Genomic DNA, 19,438 nt, shown 5'->3' on the forward strand with positions numbered 1-19,438 from the left:
TTGCTCTAGTTTTCCCAGTAATAGACTGCTGAACAATGGCAGGGAGGACTTGAAAATATTTGGACCTAGAATTCTTTTCTGGACATCCAACGGTATGCTAATTGCGGACAGGGAGGAATGTTGGTAATTTGTAATGGTGCACTATAGAACACACCGACAAGGAGGAGTCAGAGTTGTGCAAGCCCCTTAAGCCATTCCGGTGTTAATCGGTTGCTGTGGTGTTGTGCATTTGCCATTTTTGGCTATACATCGGCCTTCTACACTTGCACTGCATTTGTATATCTCGGTACATGCAGATCTCCTACTACAGCTGAAATCAGCAATAATTTCTGCTAATATGTATGGATGTGCAAAGTTTTAGTCTCAGCTGATTTTAGTCTCGGCTGATCCTTTAAAGTTGTTCCTACTAGTATTGCACATGAACGAGAGGATTACAGATTCATGTTGTACTCTGTGTTTTCCAAGTAAGTGTTTCCTAGATTTTCGCAACCTTTAATGCTCTCGTGTAGTGAGCAAAAAGAACCTTGTGAGAAACCTCCAGAATATCCCCACCCTTAAACTATTTACTCAGTTTGGAGGGAAGGGTGTAGTGGAAATAATATGCGAATAGGGAGGACAACAAATATTGCTATCGGAGTGTTCTTTTCTACTGACTAGATTGGTCTTTCCGGATAAGTGAAGGCCAACGATGGACTGTGTTGAGAATTTACTTGTAGAAATTCACAAAGCGCAGAAGCTTTGTGAACTCCCCAGGGGGTTACAGATATGGTGCAGGGAGAAGAGAGGAGCTTGAATAGGTAAAAGGAGCAGAAGAGAGGTTGCAGGTGGGTTGAGTGGAGCGACCAGCAATTGGCAAGATACCATTTGAAGAGTAGGGTCGTCAGATCTTTATTGAAGACCCTAGTCTTGGAGAGGGCCGATCTCATCTGCACTGGTGACTTGCTGCAGAGACAGGGAGCTAAGCAGAAGGCGGCCTTGATCCCAGGGTTTCCCCTCTAGCCGTTCATTTTTAGTATGGCAATGTTGAGGCCCCCATCCAACCCAAACCCATAAGTAGGTGGCATTTCAAAAACAGGTGGCATATAAAGAACCATATATGTTTACCATTAACACCATGCCCATAAATGGGTCACCTAGCTTACCAATTGCTAGTATGAAAACAGGAGAGCAAAGTTCATACATCTCAGGTAATGAAAATTTACCATTTTCTTAAGCAGTTTCTTAGGTAATGTGTCAAATTGAAATACTATTTTAAATCTAGTGAGTTTCTCTTTTGCAGTATACAAAATAGATCTAGCTTCCTGCTGAAAACAATTAAGACATTCTTATCGTTGGCTGAACTACTGGGCTGTGTAGATATCTAAACTAGTTAAAAACAGTATTTGGCAGTTCGATGTGTGCATCTAAATAGGGCTACTGTTCAGCACAAGTGAGCCTTGGCTAGGCATTAACATTACAGAAAATGTGCCCAACTACGGAGGACTAGAAACAGTAGACGAAGAGGCAGAGTAGTACAGTAGTAAGCCATTGACAAGGGGATCACAAAATCACTCTGCTGTGGGTACAATAATTGTGACAATAATTGTGACATTTGGATGCACACATTTCACGTCGTGACTAAAACCACTTGTGTACAGGCGCGTTATAAATGACTTATATCGGAGTAGAGGCTCTCTCGTGAAAATATCCATTGCTCCCGAAAACAGTGCTGAGAGAAATGTAACTATTATATGGAAGTCAAGAAATAAATTCTCATGAATACATTTTCTACTTCAAATGTCCCTTTCGTTAGCACCCTTGGAATGATGCAGTACCAAACAGTTGTTTTTTCAGTGGGACAAGTCTATGTTCGGTCATCACCGACAGGCCCTGCAAGCATGCAGCCATAACTTACCAGACCTAGTTCTGCTGTCTACTAGCTCTTGCTCTCCAAGTCTACCCTTCCGCGTACCATTGCCAATCTGCCACCTGCGGGAACCACGCTCAAACAATTATCAGTCATTGAAAGGATCCCCATTTCACTTCTCCCAGGGTGGCCATCTTTGTTTGGGGGTTGTTTTACCTTTGATACAAAGCCGCGCACCATGCATGGTGCTGCATCAAAGTAAAACTAATACCATTAGTAGAGCAGGTACGAACGACGATGTGACCTGGGCTGGCTCACTACGCTTGTGCCCTTAACTCAGGCATTCACTTTAAAGTGCCATGAAAAAGGTATTCCAGCGGTTGTGGAAAAGCAACTACAAGGAGGAAATCCTAAATGCAATATATAAATATTACGATTGGCCAACAGGAATCACCTGACGTGACAAAGGTCCAGCCAACAGCATCAAGAATTAATCCAAAATAACATTTGCAAACCCACACAAAATCATGGATCTTTCTGTCGATTTAATGAAGAGGTGTTTATGGATGCCAGTAAAATGAGGACATTGGCATCCGTTCTCTTTAATTGTAGGCTTCATAGATCTCCTCTGCCACCCAACAAGAACACTTGGAGAAACCACTTCCTATGTGCCACGGTATACAAGAGCAGCACATTTACACAAATTGCAATCTCAACTGCATCCATTTTTACAGAGCGTTACAACAAATGAAAGGTTCATGTTCTTAGCTTATGACATTTAGTTTGCCTTCAGTGCAAACAGGCTAAGGCACCAGTTCCTAAAACTGCAACAGGTTTCTTGCACATATGAACAGACTCCAAAAAATATAGTAGATCCAGTTTTATAAAACAGAGAAATTAGAGTTAACGTATAAAATTGCCAACGGTAGAAACTCGGAAAAACAAAAAGTTAATTTAAGTGTTTTGCTCTCCGAACAGGATAAAAAGTAAACAAATAATTTAATGGGGGGGGAGTGGGGTCTAGGACATGCAGTTCATTACATAATTGATCAGACCCTCTCTGAACAGCAGTAATCTTTGTCGACCGTGATAGGAGAGGGTCGCATCTACAGGGCCGAAAGTATGTCTGGCTTGGTCATATTGATGTGAAGGGTCAATTTAAATGGGTTCATCTCACAAAGCTAGAGTATAGCAGGATGCAAATTCTCGATTAAGAGGCAGGTCCCAAATAACTACTGGATCGCTTCGCAATCTGCAGGCAACCAAGTAGGAAGACTGATGAAGAAAAGCAAGGCAAGTATGCGATGCAGAAGGACTTCAACCACTAAAGTGTATAATCATAAAGGATGAACAACTCAAATGCACAGATGGAATCCATGCTCTCTTGCGGATGTCCCTAAACCGGATATTTACTAAACATCAAAGAAACAGGTCCTCGAAAGTCCTGTATATATTAACATTCCCACCATTTGCAGCATAGTACAGACCATTTAGAAATTCTGCCCACAACTTACATTATGTTTACATTTCCAATAAAAAAAATATTTACAGTTCATTTTGCAAACTGGCTAATGGATTTTACACCCGACAACCTTGCATAACATTGATTACAGTTCACAAAAATATACAGATGTCGATTTAAATAGTACATACAGTTATGTTGCATGTCTAATGCAGCTGATAGGTCCCCGCCACAGATGAGAGAACACTGTGTTTCAAAGTAATAAGTATTTGAAGAGAACATTAGTGGTTCGCATGTTAAATTATACAAAAAAAAAAAAACTATTCGGAACCGTGCTTGTTCCCTCCAAGTGTACCCTGTCCAAAATTAAAAGGGTTTAGATACACTCTTCATTCAAGCTCGTGGAAAATACAAAAACATAAAAAGAGAAAAAAACGGCATAAAAGTCACAGCACCACCACTACAACCATAGTTAAAAAATAATTCTACTACAACTAAATGGGATTTAATAAACACATCCTATGGAATATAGACTCCTTTCCTAAATACACACGAATTCGTTACAGTAGATCAGGCATTTCACTCTGAGAAGATGCTTCACACTTGGGAACATTTTGAGAAGTCGGGAGAAACTCGGATTTATTCTAGCTTTGTGTGGCTCTGCCAAAGAAACTCAAACGGAGAAAAAGGATTAGCAAAAGGAGTACTTGAGCAACTAAAGTGGTTTCAAATATCTGTTTCTCCACTAAAGACAAGCTGCGCAACAGTGGGAACACCTCTCAGGACAGAAGGCTTAAGGGGAGGTCTAAACACTCCAGAAAGTCAAGTGAAGTCATACCAGGGAAGGATGTGCAGCAACAGGCAAAAGAGCAATGGTTAAGATGCGGAAAACTAGGATTAGATGAGATTTGACCACATGTTCCAGAGTTCCGAATATTCAATTCGATTTTCCAGGTGCTTATTTCCTTATTGTACATCCAAGGGAACATGGAAAATCTTAAGACTGTCAAATGCTGCTTAAAGGATCATTTTTGATGCCTAATAGATGGGCGGTACGCTAACACATGGACTTTCACCTTACAAATTCTAATACTGCCTAAAAACAGTGACAATAAGAATAAGCAGCAACAAATGTCACATCTATGGAATATGTAGTAGTGCAGGAGGATTCTACGGTTCGGCTTTTACAGTGAGGAATTAACTAAAGATTAAAAATCTCTAAACGTATTGGCCCACTTTAGGTCATCATCGCACATACAGCCACGCCCATTGATCGGCCAAAATGTAAATTACAAAAGCAGCCCGATTCCGCTTCTCACAGTAGTACAATTGGGCTTGCCGACGGCCGAGCCAGGCCCGCGTTTCGCAGTTGACACGACTCCAGTCTGCAGGGTTGGGTCAATTTAGAGACATGGCATTTCATGAATCTATCTTGGGGCACGAGACAATATTTTATAATCACCAAGCCACAAGAGCATTTTTAGGTTTATGATGGAAAGACTATTTTGCAATGCAGAAAATGTTTTGAACTTCTACTTTCCAAGATTTCAACCAACAAGAAGAAAATGCTTTCCCCATTATATATTAAGAATCACTAAAATGTTTATTATGTGCACTGCCCTAGGTTTTCCGGTAAACATAAGAAAATTAACCTAAACCCAGTTCTGGCACCTATGATTGATTGTAAAGGGAAATAAGTCCTTCTTTGATGAATCACAGGAGGAAACTGCACTGGTTGTCTGTCTTAGACTGTCTTAGACAGTCATATGAGGTATGCCACGAGCGTTTACAGGCGTACAATTGGAAATGAAGGCGTTGGGTTTTGGAAAAAAGAGTTACAGCTCTTATGTAATCTACAGCTGAATAACACCACCATAAGATCATTAAAAAAATTCCTATGTTTCTGAAAGCGTTAAAAGATTTTGGAAATGCTAGAAGGGTAAAAGTTCTTGCCGCACATTGGACTAACGATCCGCTTTCCGCTACACAGAGGGAAGTCCGTCACTAAGGAAGGGCACGTCAACTGTAAATCACACTTGTGCTTTGGACCCCAAGGAAAGCTTTAATTTTGTCACGTTATGATAAACTTGTCTTGTATCCTCCAAGATCTAATTTAGGCTGATGGTGGCGACTCACTGGCATACAAAGTATACAACGATGCTGCACGCTTTAAAATTGCGGTTTGCTCCTCAAACTGCTATATATATATATATATATATATATATATATATATATATATATATATATATATATATATATATATATATATATATATATATAAAAGAACAATAACTGAACGAAGGAAAAATGTACGAAAATAACTTTCACCAGGAACATTCAATCAGTCTTGTATGTACAGTAAATATGCATCCTTTAAAGCTACTCCCGTCTTCTGGTTTCGCCAACCCAATTTTCCTTCCTTTTCTTCCAAATAGTCTAGACCATGTGCCCTGTGCCCCTGCTCCAGTGAAGAACTATTGTGTGCCCTTCAGGCTAGCGTCGGTACAGGGGATCCTCTGGCGTTTGTGGTGGTGGTGCAAGTATTTACAGACTGCTTCTTTACAGTTCTTCAGAAGACTGCAGGCCGATTTTCTCTTCCTCCTCTAGTCAATCTGTGCTTGGCTTCTTGAGTGAGAAGGGTAGGATCTTGAAATGGCTACTCAATTGGTTTACCTGGGAATATAAACAATTGACTTAAAACAGGGCTGCACTTGACAAGTCAGAGTAAAGCAACAAAAAGGAAGCAAATCATACATACATGTAACATTAGCAGATATGGAAAAGCAAAAACCAACAACATGTAGGCATGTCTCCAGATAGAGTTTGTTTACCCCCTATTTTTGAAAGAGTAAAAGGCTTTTCTAAGGAGAATGAAGTGGTTCTCATGTTCGACAAGAGTATTTCCAGGCAAATAAAACATTTTAATTTTAGAGTATGTTTAGTAGAAATATTCTCATTAGGATAGTGAAAACTAGGTATTTAACTCACCCCTTTTTATTTTAATAAAAGGACAACATTGAGAAATCTGTACCTTTGTGTCGGTCTCGCATTTCTGACCCCTCACAGTGCATAGCTTACAGAAATCCCCTTGTACACACTATTTCGAGTTTACAGTGTAAGGGTCAGGTTAGGGTTTTTGGACACAGGACGGAGGACGCTCTTTTGTTTAACAGGTCACAGACCATCCTTAGTTTTGTCGAGTCAAGGAAACCCCTTTTAAGAGGGTTGGGGGAAAGCCTGTGTATACCTAGTCATTTGATAAATAAAAGTTAATAGCAAGCACCTAGCATGCCAGTGTGTCCGAGTCTTACGCTTGATCCCTTTCACTAGTTTTTTTTTTTTTTTTTAAACAATTTTTATTATTTTACAACAAGCACACCAAACATAGTAACTTTTTGGGACATACATGATCAGTGTCAAAACATCACATTATACAGTGTCGTTTTCCGTCCACCCCCTCCATCCCCACAAACTCGAGCCATCTCACCCACATCATCTACATGTGCATTTTCAGGAATCTCAGCGCTTATTGACTCATCTGAGTCTTCTGTATCCTGATTGACCTGGTGGGGGTTTGCCATCGAGGTCACCAGCTGCCTCCAGGCTATCAGGTGGCCCACTTCCTCCTCTCCCCCCCTTGGCGACAGCTTCAAAACATACCGCGGTTTCTGCTTCCGCCCATCTCAAGAGGTCCGCCCACCATATCTCCACTCTGGGTCTGTGGGCCGCTTTCCAACACATTGCGATTCTGCGTTTGGCCAAAATATAGGCCAGGTCTCTCATCTTACTGATATGCTTTGATTAACGTGGCCTGGGGAAATTCCCAAGCATGCAAGCCCAAGCAGACCCTAACGTCCAGTACCACTCCCCCACCAGCCATTTTCGTCTTTATTTCCTCCCAGAATCTATGCACCTCAGGATAAGCCCAGAACATGTGCAATAGTCCTGCCTCCTCCTCCCCGCACCTGGGGCATTTTTGTACAGCCGAGCCTCCAAGCCTAGCTATTCTACTGGGAGTAAGATAAGCTCTATGGGTAACATACAACTGAATCCGCTGGAGTCTCGCATTCCGGGACACCTTTTTATGGTACCTCTGGGCTCTATCCCACTGTCCCTCTGTCATGGGTTCCCCCACCTCCTCCTCCCAGTCATGCCTCAAGTGGAGCAGCTCCTTCCCCGTATTTGCCCTCAGGAGCTCATATCCTAGATATTTCATGCCCACCCTCCGAGACATCATACATTGTTTCTAGGGAGGCATCGCGTTCTTCCTCTAGCCCAGTCTCAGGCTACCTCTCTCTCACCTTCTTTATGAGCCTGGTATAAGTAATGAATTGGCCTCTCTGCACCCCGGTCTCCTCCTGCAGCCTCTGGAATCCCAACGCCTCCCCCTCCTGCCATATGTCTCAAAGGGTGGCCAATCCCACTGGTTCCCAGTATCTATGGATCGCTTCTAACAATTGGGAGTCGTCCCCGCATAGCACCGCCAGCGGGACATGCTGAGAAAGCGGATCTGGGTCGTCCACCGTTCTCCATATCTCCCAGCCCAGCTTCAATAGTCTCCCCATCCCCGCCATTTTAGTTTTATGCAGCCACACTGTCTTCCTCAAAAAGTAAGGAGCTGATTCACCTTGCAAAAGCCTAGCTTCTGCCGAGTCTTCCGCAGACAACCACCTAGCCACATACAACAGCTGTCCCGCTAGGTAATACAGTTCGAAATTCGGTAGGTTTATGTCCCCCTTATCACATGTGTTCTGTAGTTTCCACAGGGCCACCCTATTCCTGGAGTTGCCCCATATGAAGCCCCTGCACATGCTATGAAGTTTCACAAAAAAGCATCTAGGGATCAAGTACGGGACATTCACAAAAAAGTGCAAGAGTCTGGGCAGGACCACCATTTTGAGTAGAGCTGCTCTTCCCATCATGGCTAGGGGTAATCTAGACCAGAAAACCATGCTATTCTTAACTCCCTCCATCGTTTTCTCTATGTTATGTTTGTGTTCTGTCTCTATTTTGTGGTAAACATTTACTCCAAGATACCTAAATGTCACGGTGTGCCAGGGTATCTGCAAGACGGGCAGCCTCTCCAGTGGGGTACTCTTGTACCTTCCCAGGGGGAACAAACGACTTCCCGGGGTTCACTGATATGCCCGAGAGGGTGGCGTAATGATCCATCACCACCAACACATATTGCAGGTTCTCCTACAGGTGGCGCAAGTAGAAGCACATCATCTGCATACAATGATATCAGGTGTGTGCCGCCTGCCGTGCGGATCCCCACCTCCCCATATTGTTGCCACAGGCATATTGCCAGCGGCTCTAATGCCAAGATGTATAACATGGGTGACCAGGGGCATCCCTGTCTGGTCCCCCTGCTAAGTTGCCATTTCTCTGATATTGTGGTTCCGGTTTTAACTCTCGCCATCGGGGTACTATATAGCATCTGGACCCATCTAATATATCCTGGCCTTATCCCGTATCCTTTCAGAGTCGCTTTCAACCACGGCCACCGCACTGAATCAAAAGCTTTGACCACGTCCAGCGACACGATAGCCAGCTCGCCCGAGTCTTCCTCAGTTTGATCAATGATATGGTGTAGCCTCCTGTGGTTGTCTGTGATATTTCTACCGGGGACATGGCCAGCACGGCCGTGAGCATCTTTCTATCCTGATTGAGCATAGACAAGGGCCTATAGGATCCGCATTCCGCATCTAGTTTGCCTGGTTTTAGGAGCGGGATGATCACCGCCTCACGGAGGGACGCCGGCAGTTCCCCCCGCTCATAGGCCTCATTAAACATGGCCAGCAGCAGCTGGAGTAGCTCCTACTTATAGGTTTTATAAAATTCGCTGGGTAACCCATCCGACCCGGGCACTTTACATGTAGGCAGGTGTTGGATCACCGCCTCCAGTTCGTCCACTGTGATGGGGGTGTCTATGTCTGCTCGTTCTAGATCATCCAAGGTGGGCAGATCCCTTTCACTAGGTTAGTAGACATTTCTGTAAATTGCCCTCTGTACAATAGACAAATGTCCATTACTACTTATTTTTGTTGTTGAAGTACTGGGCTGATCTTCGACTGTAAAAATGGCTTGCGTGCTGCTTTTCAGGATCCCTGCATGTACTTTAAATGCACCGGTAATTCTCAGAGTTCAAACTGTACCATATCAGACATGAGTACTTCATCCAGTCTTCTCCATTTCAGTACAAATAGTTGTGCTGTCACACCGTTAAGAAACAGGCAAAATGAACCACTAAGCCCGACCTTGGACACCTGAAATTGTCTGATGGAGACCTACTGAAAACACAGAAATGCAAATCTCAAAAAAGATTCCTATGCTAAACTACTGCACTGTTAAGCATTACAAACTTTAAAAATAAGTTTTCAAACTTCAAGAGCGTTTGACCTGTTCCCCAAAGATGCATTTGCTAAAGGGCAAGCAGTTGTAACCGTAGGTCGGTAGCACAGCACAAATGAACATTTGCATCTGTGTGAAATCCTGGTAGGGTCAACTCTGTCCTTTGTACGTCTGGGGTTGACATAAAAAATTCTCTTTGTGATGATTCTGCTACTCTTAGTTCTTGCTTTCCCTCCTTCCCAACTGGTTGGATATGCATGAAAGATACTCAAACAATGCTGTCACTCTAAAGAAATCTGGTGCCGGGTTTGCGGAGCAGGCATTCCCTGGCCTTTGGAGGAACCACACCAAAGCTCACCCATAAGTCACTGACCACCACAGTTCCTGCATGCAACTTTCGTAGATGTACAGTTGTAGCCCAACAGATGCTTAGAAGCAGTGCTCCAGATAAGATTTTGAGGTGGGAGTATTTTACTCCCTATTTTTAAACTTTGAGCGTAAATGTGATTTCAAACGAGTAAAAATGACGTTTCTCCTTTGCAAGAGAGTAAAATGTATGTGACATCCAGCCGACGTATGGAAATCTTTGCTATGCGGCAGCCTTCTGCATTGTGACAGAATACACCTTTCCTTATTTCTCTAATGTTTGGCCATTTGATCTCTCCTGTATATATTTAAGTGTTGAAAGCGTTCTGGCTTCTGTCAAGTAACCTGACCTTTGCACTGCCTTCTGCTCACAACTTGTGTGTAAATGTACACAGGTAAATAATAAAGCTGTCGTATTTACAAGATTTTCATGCGTAAAAACGACTAGTACGCACCTTATCTGGAGGCCTGCTTAGAAGGGTTGCCTGTAAGGGCACTGTGAAAGAGGAAGACGAATCACTAAAAAGACGAGAATCATCATGAAGGCAATTCTTTTTCTTACTCTTTCATCCGCTACTCTTAGCCAGTATAATGGCTCAGTGGGTTAAGCGCTTGTTGCTGTGATCTGGGTTTGATCTGCAGGTTGCAGGTTCAAATCCTGGCAAGATCGACAACCTTTCATCCTTACGAGGTGGATAAAGGAGTACCAAGTTCGACTGGGTAATAATGCATGTAAATATGAGCTATTTAAAGCGCTTTGGATAAAAGCGCTATATCAAAACCAAATTATTATTACTCTTTTGTCCTTCAGACCCACCGTTAGTGAAGCTGGCTTTGCTGGTCATATGTACTGCTTTTGTTGCTTATGTTGAACATTCCAATTGTATTGAACACTTATTTTTAAAGTCCTTTTTTTAGGGTACTACCATGCAATTCATCCCCCTGTAATTACGTCCCTTTATAGCTTAAGTATATATTATTGGGATTGGGCCCCACATATGGTGCCCAGTAACAGGGGTACCCCTAAGGCTCCCGATTTTTGCCTAGGGTAATTTGGTCACCCAACCCAGGTGCTGGGGAGTAGGTTGGGGCAACTAGACTTTACGTTCTGACGTCATCAAGGGTGCAAACAACTTCACGCCATTGGTAGCCAAATGTATCATTTTGGTAGACTTCGGGACAATGTTTTTTTTTAAAAAGAAAATCCCTTTCTCTGCAGTAGCAACCCGTGCGTCTTTTGTTCAGGGTGACCACGCGGTAGGCCTAAAATGGCCATTGAGCCCACAATAGCAGTCTCTTTCCTGGTCCCAACTGCTATAGGCCAGAATAGTTCCCTGAATCATCCCTTCCTGAGGGGTGGTTTTGGCTTAGTGGCAGTTCTTGATCCCAGCGAGAATGTTTAGTCCTGTGTATCTTCTAGTGAGTGGCTGGCTGACCTCCGGCCACCCCCTTCGTTCTATAATATTTGTTATAGGGTATTTGTTTATCCTGCCCCTGTTGCACTCTTTCCTTTCTCGTTACTGTAACATGAAAGTGGCAGGTCTGCCGGCCTGCTGAAGGAGTTTTCCAGCCGATTCCCATTGTTTGTGCCATTTGTAAAGGCCTCACTAGGTGCAGTAGCTTGGGGATATTCTGGTTTGATTCATTTGCCACTAGAGGGCCAGTCCGGCCTTCTAGAAGAATATTGCTAATTCCCCATATCTGCTAAATTGAGCCTCCCACTCTGGAACAGGTTTTCTGGACTGTTTACCACAGCAGCCTGCCATTTACCTCCAGGATCATTTGCTTACCTGTGGGTTGCTGCTGGAGTCCAGAGGAGTGCTGACACTCCATCACCTGTAGTTGTTCTCTGTCCTGTGACCATTTGCTGCTGCCTTCTTTTGTCAAGCTACTGGGAGCCAGGCTAGTGGTTTCCTCTGGCTTCCTGGGGTCCTCTTGGTCGGAATCTTTAATGCAGGCTTGAGGGTCAAATTCGTAGGATGGGCATTTGGTCCTTTTCTGGGTCACTGAGATAGCCGAGGGCCCAGGGTTCAAGTCGATTGCTGGGATAGTAGTTGGCCCATGGTTGGAGACCCTGGCAACCGAATCGTTCAACCCAAACCTATGGGTAAGAATCAGTTACTCTCTGGATAGTTTTGGGTTGCCGGAGCCTTTTTCGATCAAACATACATCCCAAGTACTTGGAGGCGGACCTTTATCGCGATTTCCATTGAGGGGGGGAGGGGAATCCTACTGTTCCGCTGATTCTTCCTCTGGGGCTGTGGATCCATCTACAGACCTCTGGAACATTTCTTTGGGGTCTGCACTGCCCTTCCCTGGGTTTGCCACACCTGTGGTATATATCAGACTTACTACATCCATTAGAGCAGATGGCCCTTTCACTTATCACATGAATTCCTATGGAACTTTGTACAGTTTCGGAACTCAATTGACTCTGCAGTACTCATCTGCCCTTGAACATTTTTCCTGGGTCCCCTAGAGGACAAGTGAGCTCCTTACCACAACTTATTTCTAAAACTACCTCTGATTTTTAATGGATTATTAAAGTCGCATTCTACATTTCTGCAATGGGACTGCATGTTCATGTCACTAAACCTAGTGGCTCTGTATACATTTTTCATTTTTCTCTGAACTGTATGAGCCACGTTCCCGTCTCGAATATCTTGAACGTATTTAACTTTGGTTTAAACTTGTTTCTTACCTCCTAAGGCTTTGATATATTATTAGATGTGCATATGCATTATTTTTTAATATTATGCTTGTGGGGCCTAATAATTGTGGACTACTGTTAAAGGGCTTAAGGATTTTTCACATTTCCTCCTGGTAAAATTGTGGATTTTGCTTTTTATCCCATACCTTGGCAATTTGTGTTAAGCACAGTCCATCGGGTCTAGGGCCTTCCAAATATACCCTGGTTGGATTGTCTTTTTAGGACATTGTACATTATTGTGCAGCTACATTTGACAGCTGTTGTGAAAGCCAAGGCAATACAATGTAGAGGCTGCATTTATAGTCTTCATCTCCGTTGCAAAACCACGGTCTTGAGGAATCACTATTCTTGTGGCAGTTTAAGTCTTTAAAGGAATGTTATGTTCTTAAAAGATGGGCAATAATAAAAAATGTATAACAAACATCTTTTTAATGCAAGTTCCTATGTAAAATGTTACACAAATAATGTTGAACCCCTTTAATATCAAGCACTAGGAGGTGTCCATTTTGTGAAATAGACGAGTCTCCTGTGCTTGAGTTAATATCTGCCCTTGCGACACTAATGAAGCAAAAGCTGCTGTAATAAAAGCTACCAGCAGGTGGCCTTTGCTTCATTAGTGCAGGAGACGTGGAGAGCAGAGAATGCAGGCAAGAAGGCTGCTGCGGGTAAGTTTTTTTTTTTCTTTTTCTATGCAAACCCTGCAATCATAAATACAAAGCGCTTTTATTTATGATTGCAGTGGTTTGCTTTCTAAGTTTCCCGGGCTCCCCCAGCTTGGGGGAGCTCGGGAAACTAAAAAAAACAAAAAAAAAAAAAAAAAAACACAGCAATTATAAATACAACTATGTTGTATTTATGACTGCAGCAGATTTCGTTTCGAGTCTCCCGGGCTCCTCCGACACGGGAGAGACTCAAAACAAAACTACCTGCATTTAGAAATACAACGCTGTTGTACTTATAAATGCCATGGTTTTCTTTTTAGTTTCCTGAACTGGGGGAGCTCGGGAAACTTACAAAGAAAACCACTGCAATTATAAATACAATCGGGTTGTATTTATGATTACGCTGGCTTTCGCTTGGAGTCTACCTGGCTCCCCCGGCTCGGAGGAGCCTAGGAGACTCAAAACGAAAGCCAGCATAATCATAAATACAACGTGTTAACCACGGCAATCATAAATAAAACAACGTAAAAGCACTTCCCTGTTCTCCAGCACTAATGAAGAAAAAGCCACCGGCTGGTAGCTTTTATTACAGCGGCTTTTGCTTTGCTTCAATAGTGCCGCGAGGGCAGAGATTAACTCAATCACAGGAGGTTTGTCTATTTCACAAAATGGACGCCTCCTAGTGCTCGATATTAAAGGGGTTTAAACATTTGTGTAACATTTTACATAGGGAATTTCATTAAAAAGAGGCTTATAACACATGTTTATTATTACCTATCTTTTAAGAACATAACATTTTTGAGCACACATTTCCTTTAAGCATAAAGCCATAACTTAGTTTTAGGGAATGGTAGATAGTAATTCACATATAACTAAGATGCCACATTAGATTGATATCATACAGGTGTCCGCACTGTGAGCCCTAGCCAGCTGTGGAAGGGCCATGTGTACTTTGGTTAGACAGACTGAATTACTCTCCTTTGATCCTTTGTGGGGTCTGGTAACACCCCTCAGCAGCAGGAGCAGTCCTGGGGAACTGGAATCACAGGGCATACCCATACAAAAAGGACTGGCCTTACACCAGAAAGCTGCATACCAAAAGGGCCTTTGTTATGTACAAGGGAAGGGGGCAGTGTTAGTGTAGACAGATGAAGCTCTTCAGAGATGGAGGAAGATTCCACCATCTAGTTTATCTCCATCTCTTTCCTTCCGGACTCCTCCACTTCCTTTTGCACAAAGCACTTTGGCTGTGTCAGCAGGCAAAGACCACTTGTCTCAAGGGAAGGGACATTACCCTAAAAGCAGGCTTGTTTTAGTCTAATCACCTATGGGCGTTTGCATATAAAAGAGGGAGTGTCCCTCTTTGAATCCCGAGGCCTATAAAACACTGGAGGAAGAGTTAATTTTACCTCTATTGGAAAAGTTGACTTTCCATAGCCCTCCACAAGTAAAGTGAAGACTGAGTGTCCAAGGCAGAGGAAAGCTGTGTTCCCTACCCATTCCCAGGGCACATTGTGGATGTTGAGGTGCAGGGGGTTATTGTGCTGCTGAAGCAAGACCTGAACTTCTGCCAGTCACACTGCTGCCCAGGACCTTATTGTGGTGAAGGACTCAAAGTGTGTGCCAGCCTCCCTGTGTTGGGGGCCCGAGAACAAGTACTACTCGTATTCTCAAGTCCCTGGATTGCGGCTCACAGCATCTGAACCTAGTCAAATTCGAACTGCAACGAACTTTAGCTCAACCACTTCTTGGTCACACTACCTGTCTGAATCAAAGCGACTGCCACATCGGAGCCAATTAAAACCACACAAACAGTACCTTAAAGGCTGGTTCGACAGCATGGAGTCTGCAAGAACAGCAAAAGGTATTATTTACTGGTAACTGCCCCCTTGGCCCATCTTTGGGTGCGAAAGACTGGCTAGGTTACCTGTAATCCCTTTTCCTATCAGAACACATCCTTGTAAAGAACATTGTGGTTTGTATTTGCCTTTGTCCCATTTCACCGAGTGCAGCATCTTTCTACATTTGCATATTCTGCGTCTTTCCAGCAGGGTGAGTTTCCTTTAGTTTGCTTCTATTTAGTTACTGCATAGGACTGGTTTAATGAAAGAGTACATATTTTTGTAGAACCTTGTTTGGACATTACCATTAATTGGGACTGTTAGACTTTGCCCTTTGGGTTGCTACTGGATCACATTTACACCCCTCGAGACTATAGCCTTACCACGGCGTACGATCCCACGAAAGGGACGGGGGTAGATCTCTAAACTGTGCTGCTTTCAACATTATGATTGGGATCACTTATTTTGTAGTGATGGCAGAGTAGGAGGATTAGCAACTACTCGTCGTTTTACTCATGAGGCTTAAGTCATTTTGTCACTCTTGGCTCTAGGGGTGGTATATAAAGTGCCTTAATAATCTTGGCATTATTATTATTACTAAAATTGGGTTGCAAATGCTTGCCCCCATATTTATCATGTATTGGTGCCTCAATATATGTATTAAATGGAAAAATCAACATTTCTACCAGGGTGGCAGTATTGCCGTTATTTGTAAATCATGTTTGGTATTTATCAAACGTTGACCTTTGTGTATGAGAGGTAAACCTCACCTGGGTTCTCATTTAAAACCCTTATTATGTTCTCATTCTCTCTCACCTTCCATGCCACTAAACTTAATCTCCTCCCTCATCTTCTCTCGTCTTTTCTACTGCTCTTCTCTCCTCTTTGGACTCCGCTTCCCATCTTGCCCCCCTCAAATCCCTCTACCACTCTGTCATTCGTATCATCTGTCTTCTCTCTCCTCACGACTCCATCTCCTCCTCGCTCACTCATTTTGGATGGCTTTCCTTTCATTCCCAACTCAAATTCCACTTCCTCGGTCTTGTCTTTAAATCTCTTCCCAATCTTGCCCCCCATATCTCTCCTCTCTCATTTCATTCTACACTCCCTCCTGCTCTCTCCGATCTGCAGATCTCTTCCTTCTCTCTGTGTCCCCGTCCCCATGTGCCTCCTCTAGTTTTTGCTCCTTTCCGCTCCTTTGCCCCCTCCACTGGAACTGCCTTCCTCTCTCTATCTGTTCCATCCCCACCTATTCCTCCTCTCAGGTCTCCTTGAAATCTCTTCTTCTACAGTCCCCTCGCTGACACTCTTATCCCCTCCTTCCACCTTCCCCTCTCCTCCCTTTTACCCTCCTCTTCTTACCTCTCCCTGCTTTGTTCCTCTTAAGTCCCCTCTCCTCCTCTCTCATCCTCAGCCTATCCTCTTCCTGTTTCCCACTTCCTTCCCCTTCTCCACCCCCTCCTCCCTCGTTTATCTTCACTGGCAAACTGTTCTACTTACTGTATTACTGGTTTGATTCATATTTTGTAATTGCTTCTACTGTTATTGTATAAACAAAATAAACATAACATTCTCCTGGCTCTGCTAACAGCTTTTGAGTGCATCTGAATGACTTGCTAGCTATGCATGCTGTATAATATGCTCATCTTTAGCGGCTAGTGAAATGTAATATTTGACATTGGACTCTTAAGAATCCAGATGCCATTAAACTATCACAGATCATGTATGGCTGCTGTTAGTTTCTTTTTGCTATTTTCCTCCATAGATAGCCAAGGAAGCCCACTACTCTTTGCTTTTGTGCTGGACCGTTCTTCAGGATAGTAAAGCCTTTATGCTTCACTTACCTTGCTCAGATCATGTATTTTGGGAGCAATTAACAATCCATATGGCTAAAAGTGCAGGAGGGGTGAAACTACAAAATTCCTTAATTGCAAGTTACACACATCACCTTACAGGTAAGTGTATCAGGGGTACTTTGTATCCCTTTCTCTTCTTTTCATGTGTACATGATGTGTCCAGGACATGCTGGTGGCAGTGGATATTTTTCTACCACGTGGTTTACTTTTTTGGAGTGCACTTTTGCATTTTACTGCTAAAGCCATTTCAAGTACCATGTGCTCGAAAATGGCTGGCATATGAGATTTTGCCTTGTCCTTTGGCCAGCTCATCATCTGGTCTCCTTCCTGCCCTCTGAGGGACAGATATGTCATTAATGGCAAGCACATTCCAGGCAAAGCCTTGGCTTTCCCCCGAGCACAGCAGCATGGCAGAATGAGGGTCTGGGACTCTAGTCCCAAGTCCACATCCTGGCGAAAGTGAGCCTGTTGCTCGGCAGAGGAGGTGGGTGGAGGCTGTCCATGACTGGACAGCCTCAGCCATTTTAAATGGACCGGACCCTTGCTATTGGTGGGCTTGTGGAGATATCAGCTTGTATTTAGGATAAGAGGAGTCTTCCTGCAGGCATTCTTGAGCTAGTTGTTGGGAGCCAAGACACCTCTTGAAGAGGCGCATACCACTGAAAACCTGTGGCTCATTGCACCATTCAAACAGGATTGCCTCCAGCAAATACATGCTCCTTTCTTTTCTCCCGAAGGCTTCATAGGGGGTTTAAACCACTGGACCCTTGCTTGAATATACTGCCCATGGAAGCCATTGAAGGTGTCCCTGGACCGCTCTGGATTGACCAGCTCCCTTTCTTGGCTACCTTTGTTGCTGTCCCGAGTACAGGCTTGGGGCTCCGCAGACTCAACGAGACAAGAGGCCTTTTCCTGTCCCTCCAGCATGAGGAGGGGCCTTGTAGGACAGTTTTCCTTCACCTGAAGGGACATATTCAGCTGCCTGATCGTTGTGTGAATCTCTTTCTCTGCCGCCGGCATCATTTACTGGGGGTTCCATGAGGTTGTCGGCATCGTGGTGGTGCACTTTTGGCCATGCCAAGGCTATCCAGTCACAGGAACCATCGGAGACTTGAACCACAGAATTCCAGATGCCAAAATTATCTCTGCACCAGTAACACTTAGACCCACTCCAAAGTAACCAATACAAAAAGTAAGTGGGCCGGGCAGATCCAGAAGCGGTTCCCAAGGGAATCTGCAAACAGGGACGAGTTAAAATACCTGGTTGCACCCATTGAACTAATGGAAGGGGGGTTAGAAAGTCCTAACGCTACCTCTCCCTTGCCTGGTCGTGATCTGTGGAATCCTGACAGAGCATCCGCCTCCAGGCTTGCCATTAGGTGGTGGGATTCGGAGGGGACACCTAAAACATTTTAGTTTGCTTTGTTCTACAAATCCTGTAACACTTATACTTACATGTTGGCTTCGCCACACTTATTCTACCTTCTTAACAGACTCCCAACTCTCTACAGAGAGCTAACTTAGGGACTTAGGCTCCATCTCCTTTAGCAGGGAAGGACGTGATCAGGCCTTATTTTTTCCTAAAGCACTTTAACTGTCACAGTTCTTTAAATTACTTAACTGGTTCCAACTGGTTTATTACTACTTACCTTGGTTTCTTCACTTGCTTTACTACATTACAGTTGTCTAGTGTTCTTTCTTGTTAGGCAGAATCACATGCAGTACCCTTTGGGAACACTAGATGCATTAAGACTACAGTGTCAGTACAATTTCACCTTTGTTACAAGACAGTACTACACAGTAATGTGGTAGCAGTGGCTGAGCAGCCAAACATCTCAAGAATCTCAAGAGTTGAGTGAGCAGTAGAACAAGTTACAAAGGGCCAGCCAATACAGTGATTCAAACAAACACTCAAGGTTTCTTGGTAAAAGAATATATATTTATTTACACAGTCACCTTGAAAACATTACACTAGGAAGAGCAGCTCATTATCATATACTAATATTACTACAAATAGACAACCAGTAAGTTACTGACCAAGTTCAGCTCCCCTGAAGTGGGAGCAAAATGGCACTTCAGTTACTTTAAAAAGGGGTAAAAAGACATGGTTACAAGAATCAATAGCACAAATACTTTCATAGGCAGGGCAAAGGGTTTCAGTTAACTAGAACCAGCAATTCAGTTCATAGTCCTGGGCTAAAGTCAATGGTTCAAAGTCTTTGTATAGGATAGCACAGTTCTGGTAGTAAACAGTTAAGTCTTTGCCACAGATCTTAGAAGAATTTGGTCAGAGGAAAAGTTAGACATATGTTTAGGGAAGGACAAGCCTTCCAAGTTGGGA

At 43.5% G+C, this 19,438-nt stretch overlaps 1 protein-coding gene across 1 annotated transcript in view; it reads right to left on the reverse strand.

Moving 5' to 3' along the window:
- Positions 1-2,371: 2,371 nt before the first annotated feature.
- The window catches only part of SELENOI (selenoprotein I), a 330,991-nt gene continuing 313,924 nt past the window's right edge, over positions 2,372-19,438 (reverse strand). The window contains exon 10 of the mRNA XM_069605591.1: positions 2,372-5,981. Within this exon, the coding sequence (XP_069461692.1) occupies positions 5,868-5,981 (114 nt within the window). The 3' untranslated portion in view covers positions 2,372-5,867. The remainder of the gene's footprint in view (positions 5,982-19,438) is intronic.

The sequence above is a fragment of the Ambystoma mexicanum genome, chromosome 4p (genome assembly GCF_040938575.1).
Source record: "Ambystoma mexicanum isolate Mex_15411 chromosome 4p, UKY_AmexF1_1, whole genome shotgun sequence".
NCBI lineage: Eukaryota > Metazoa > Chordata > Amphibia > Caudata > Ambystomatidae > Ambystoma > Ambystoma mexicanum.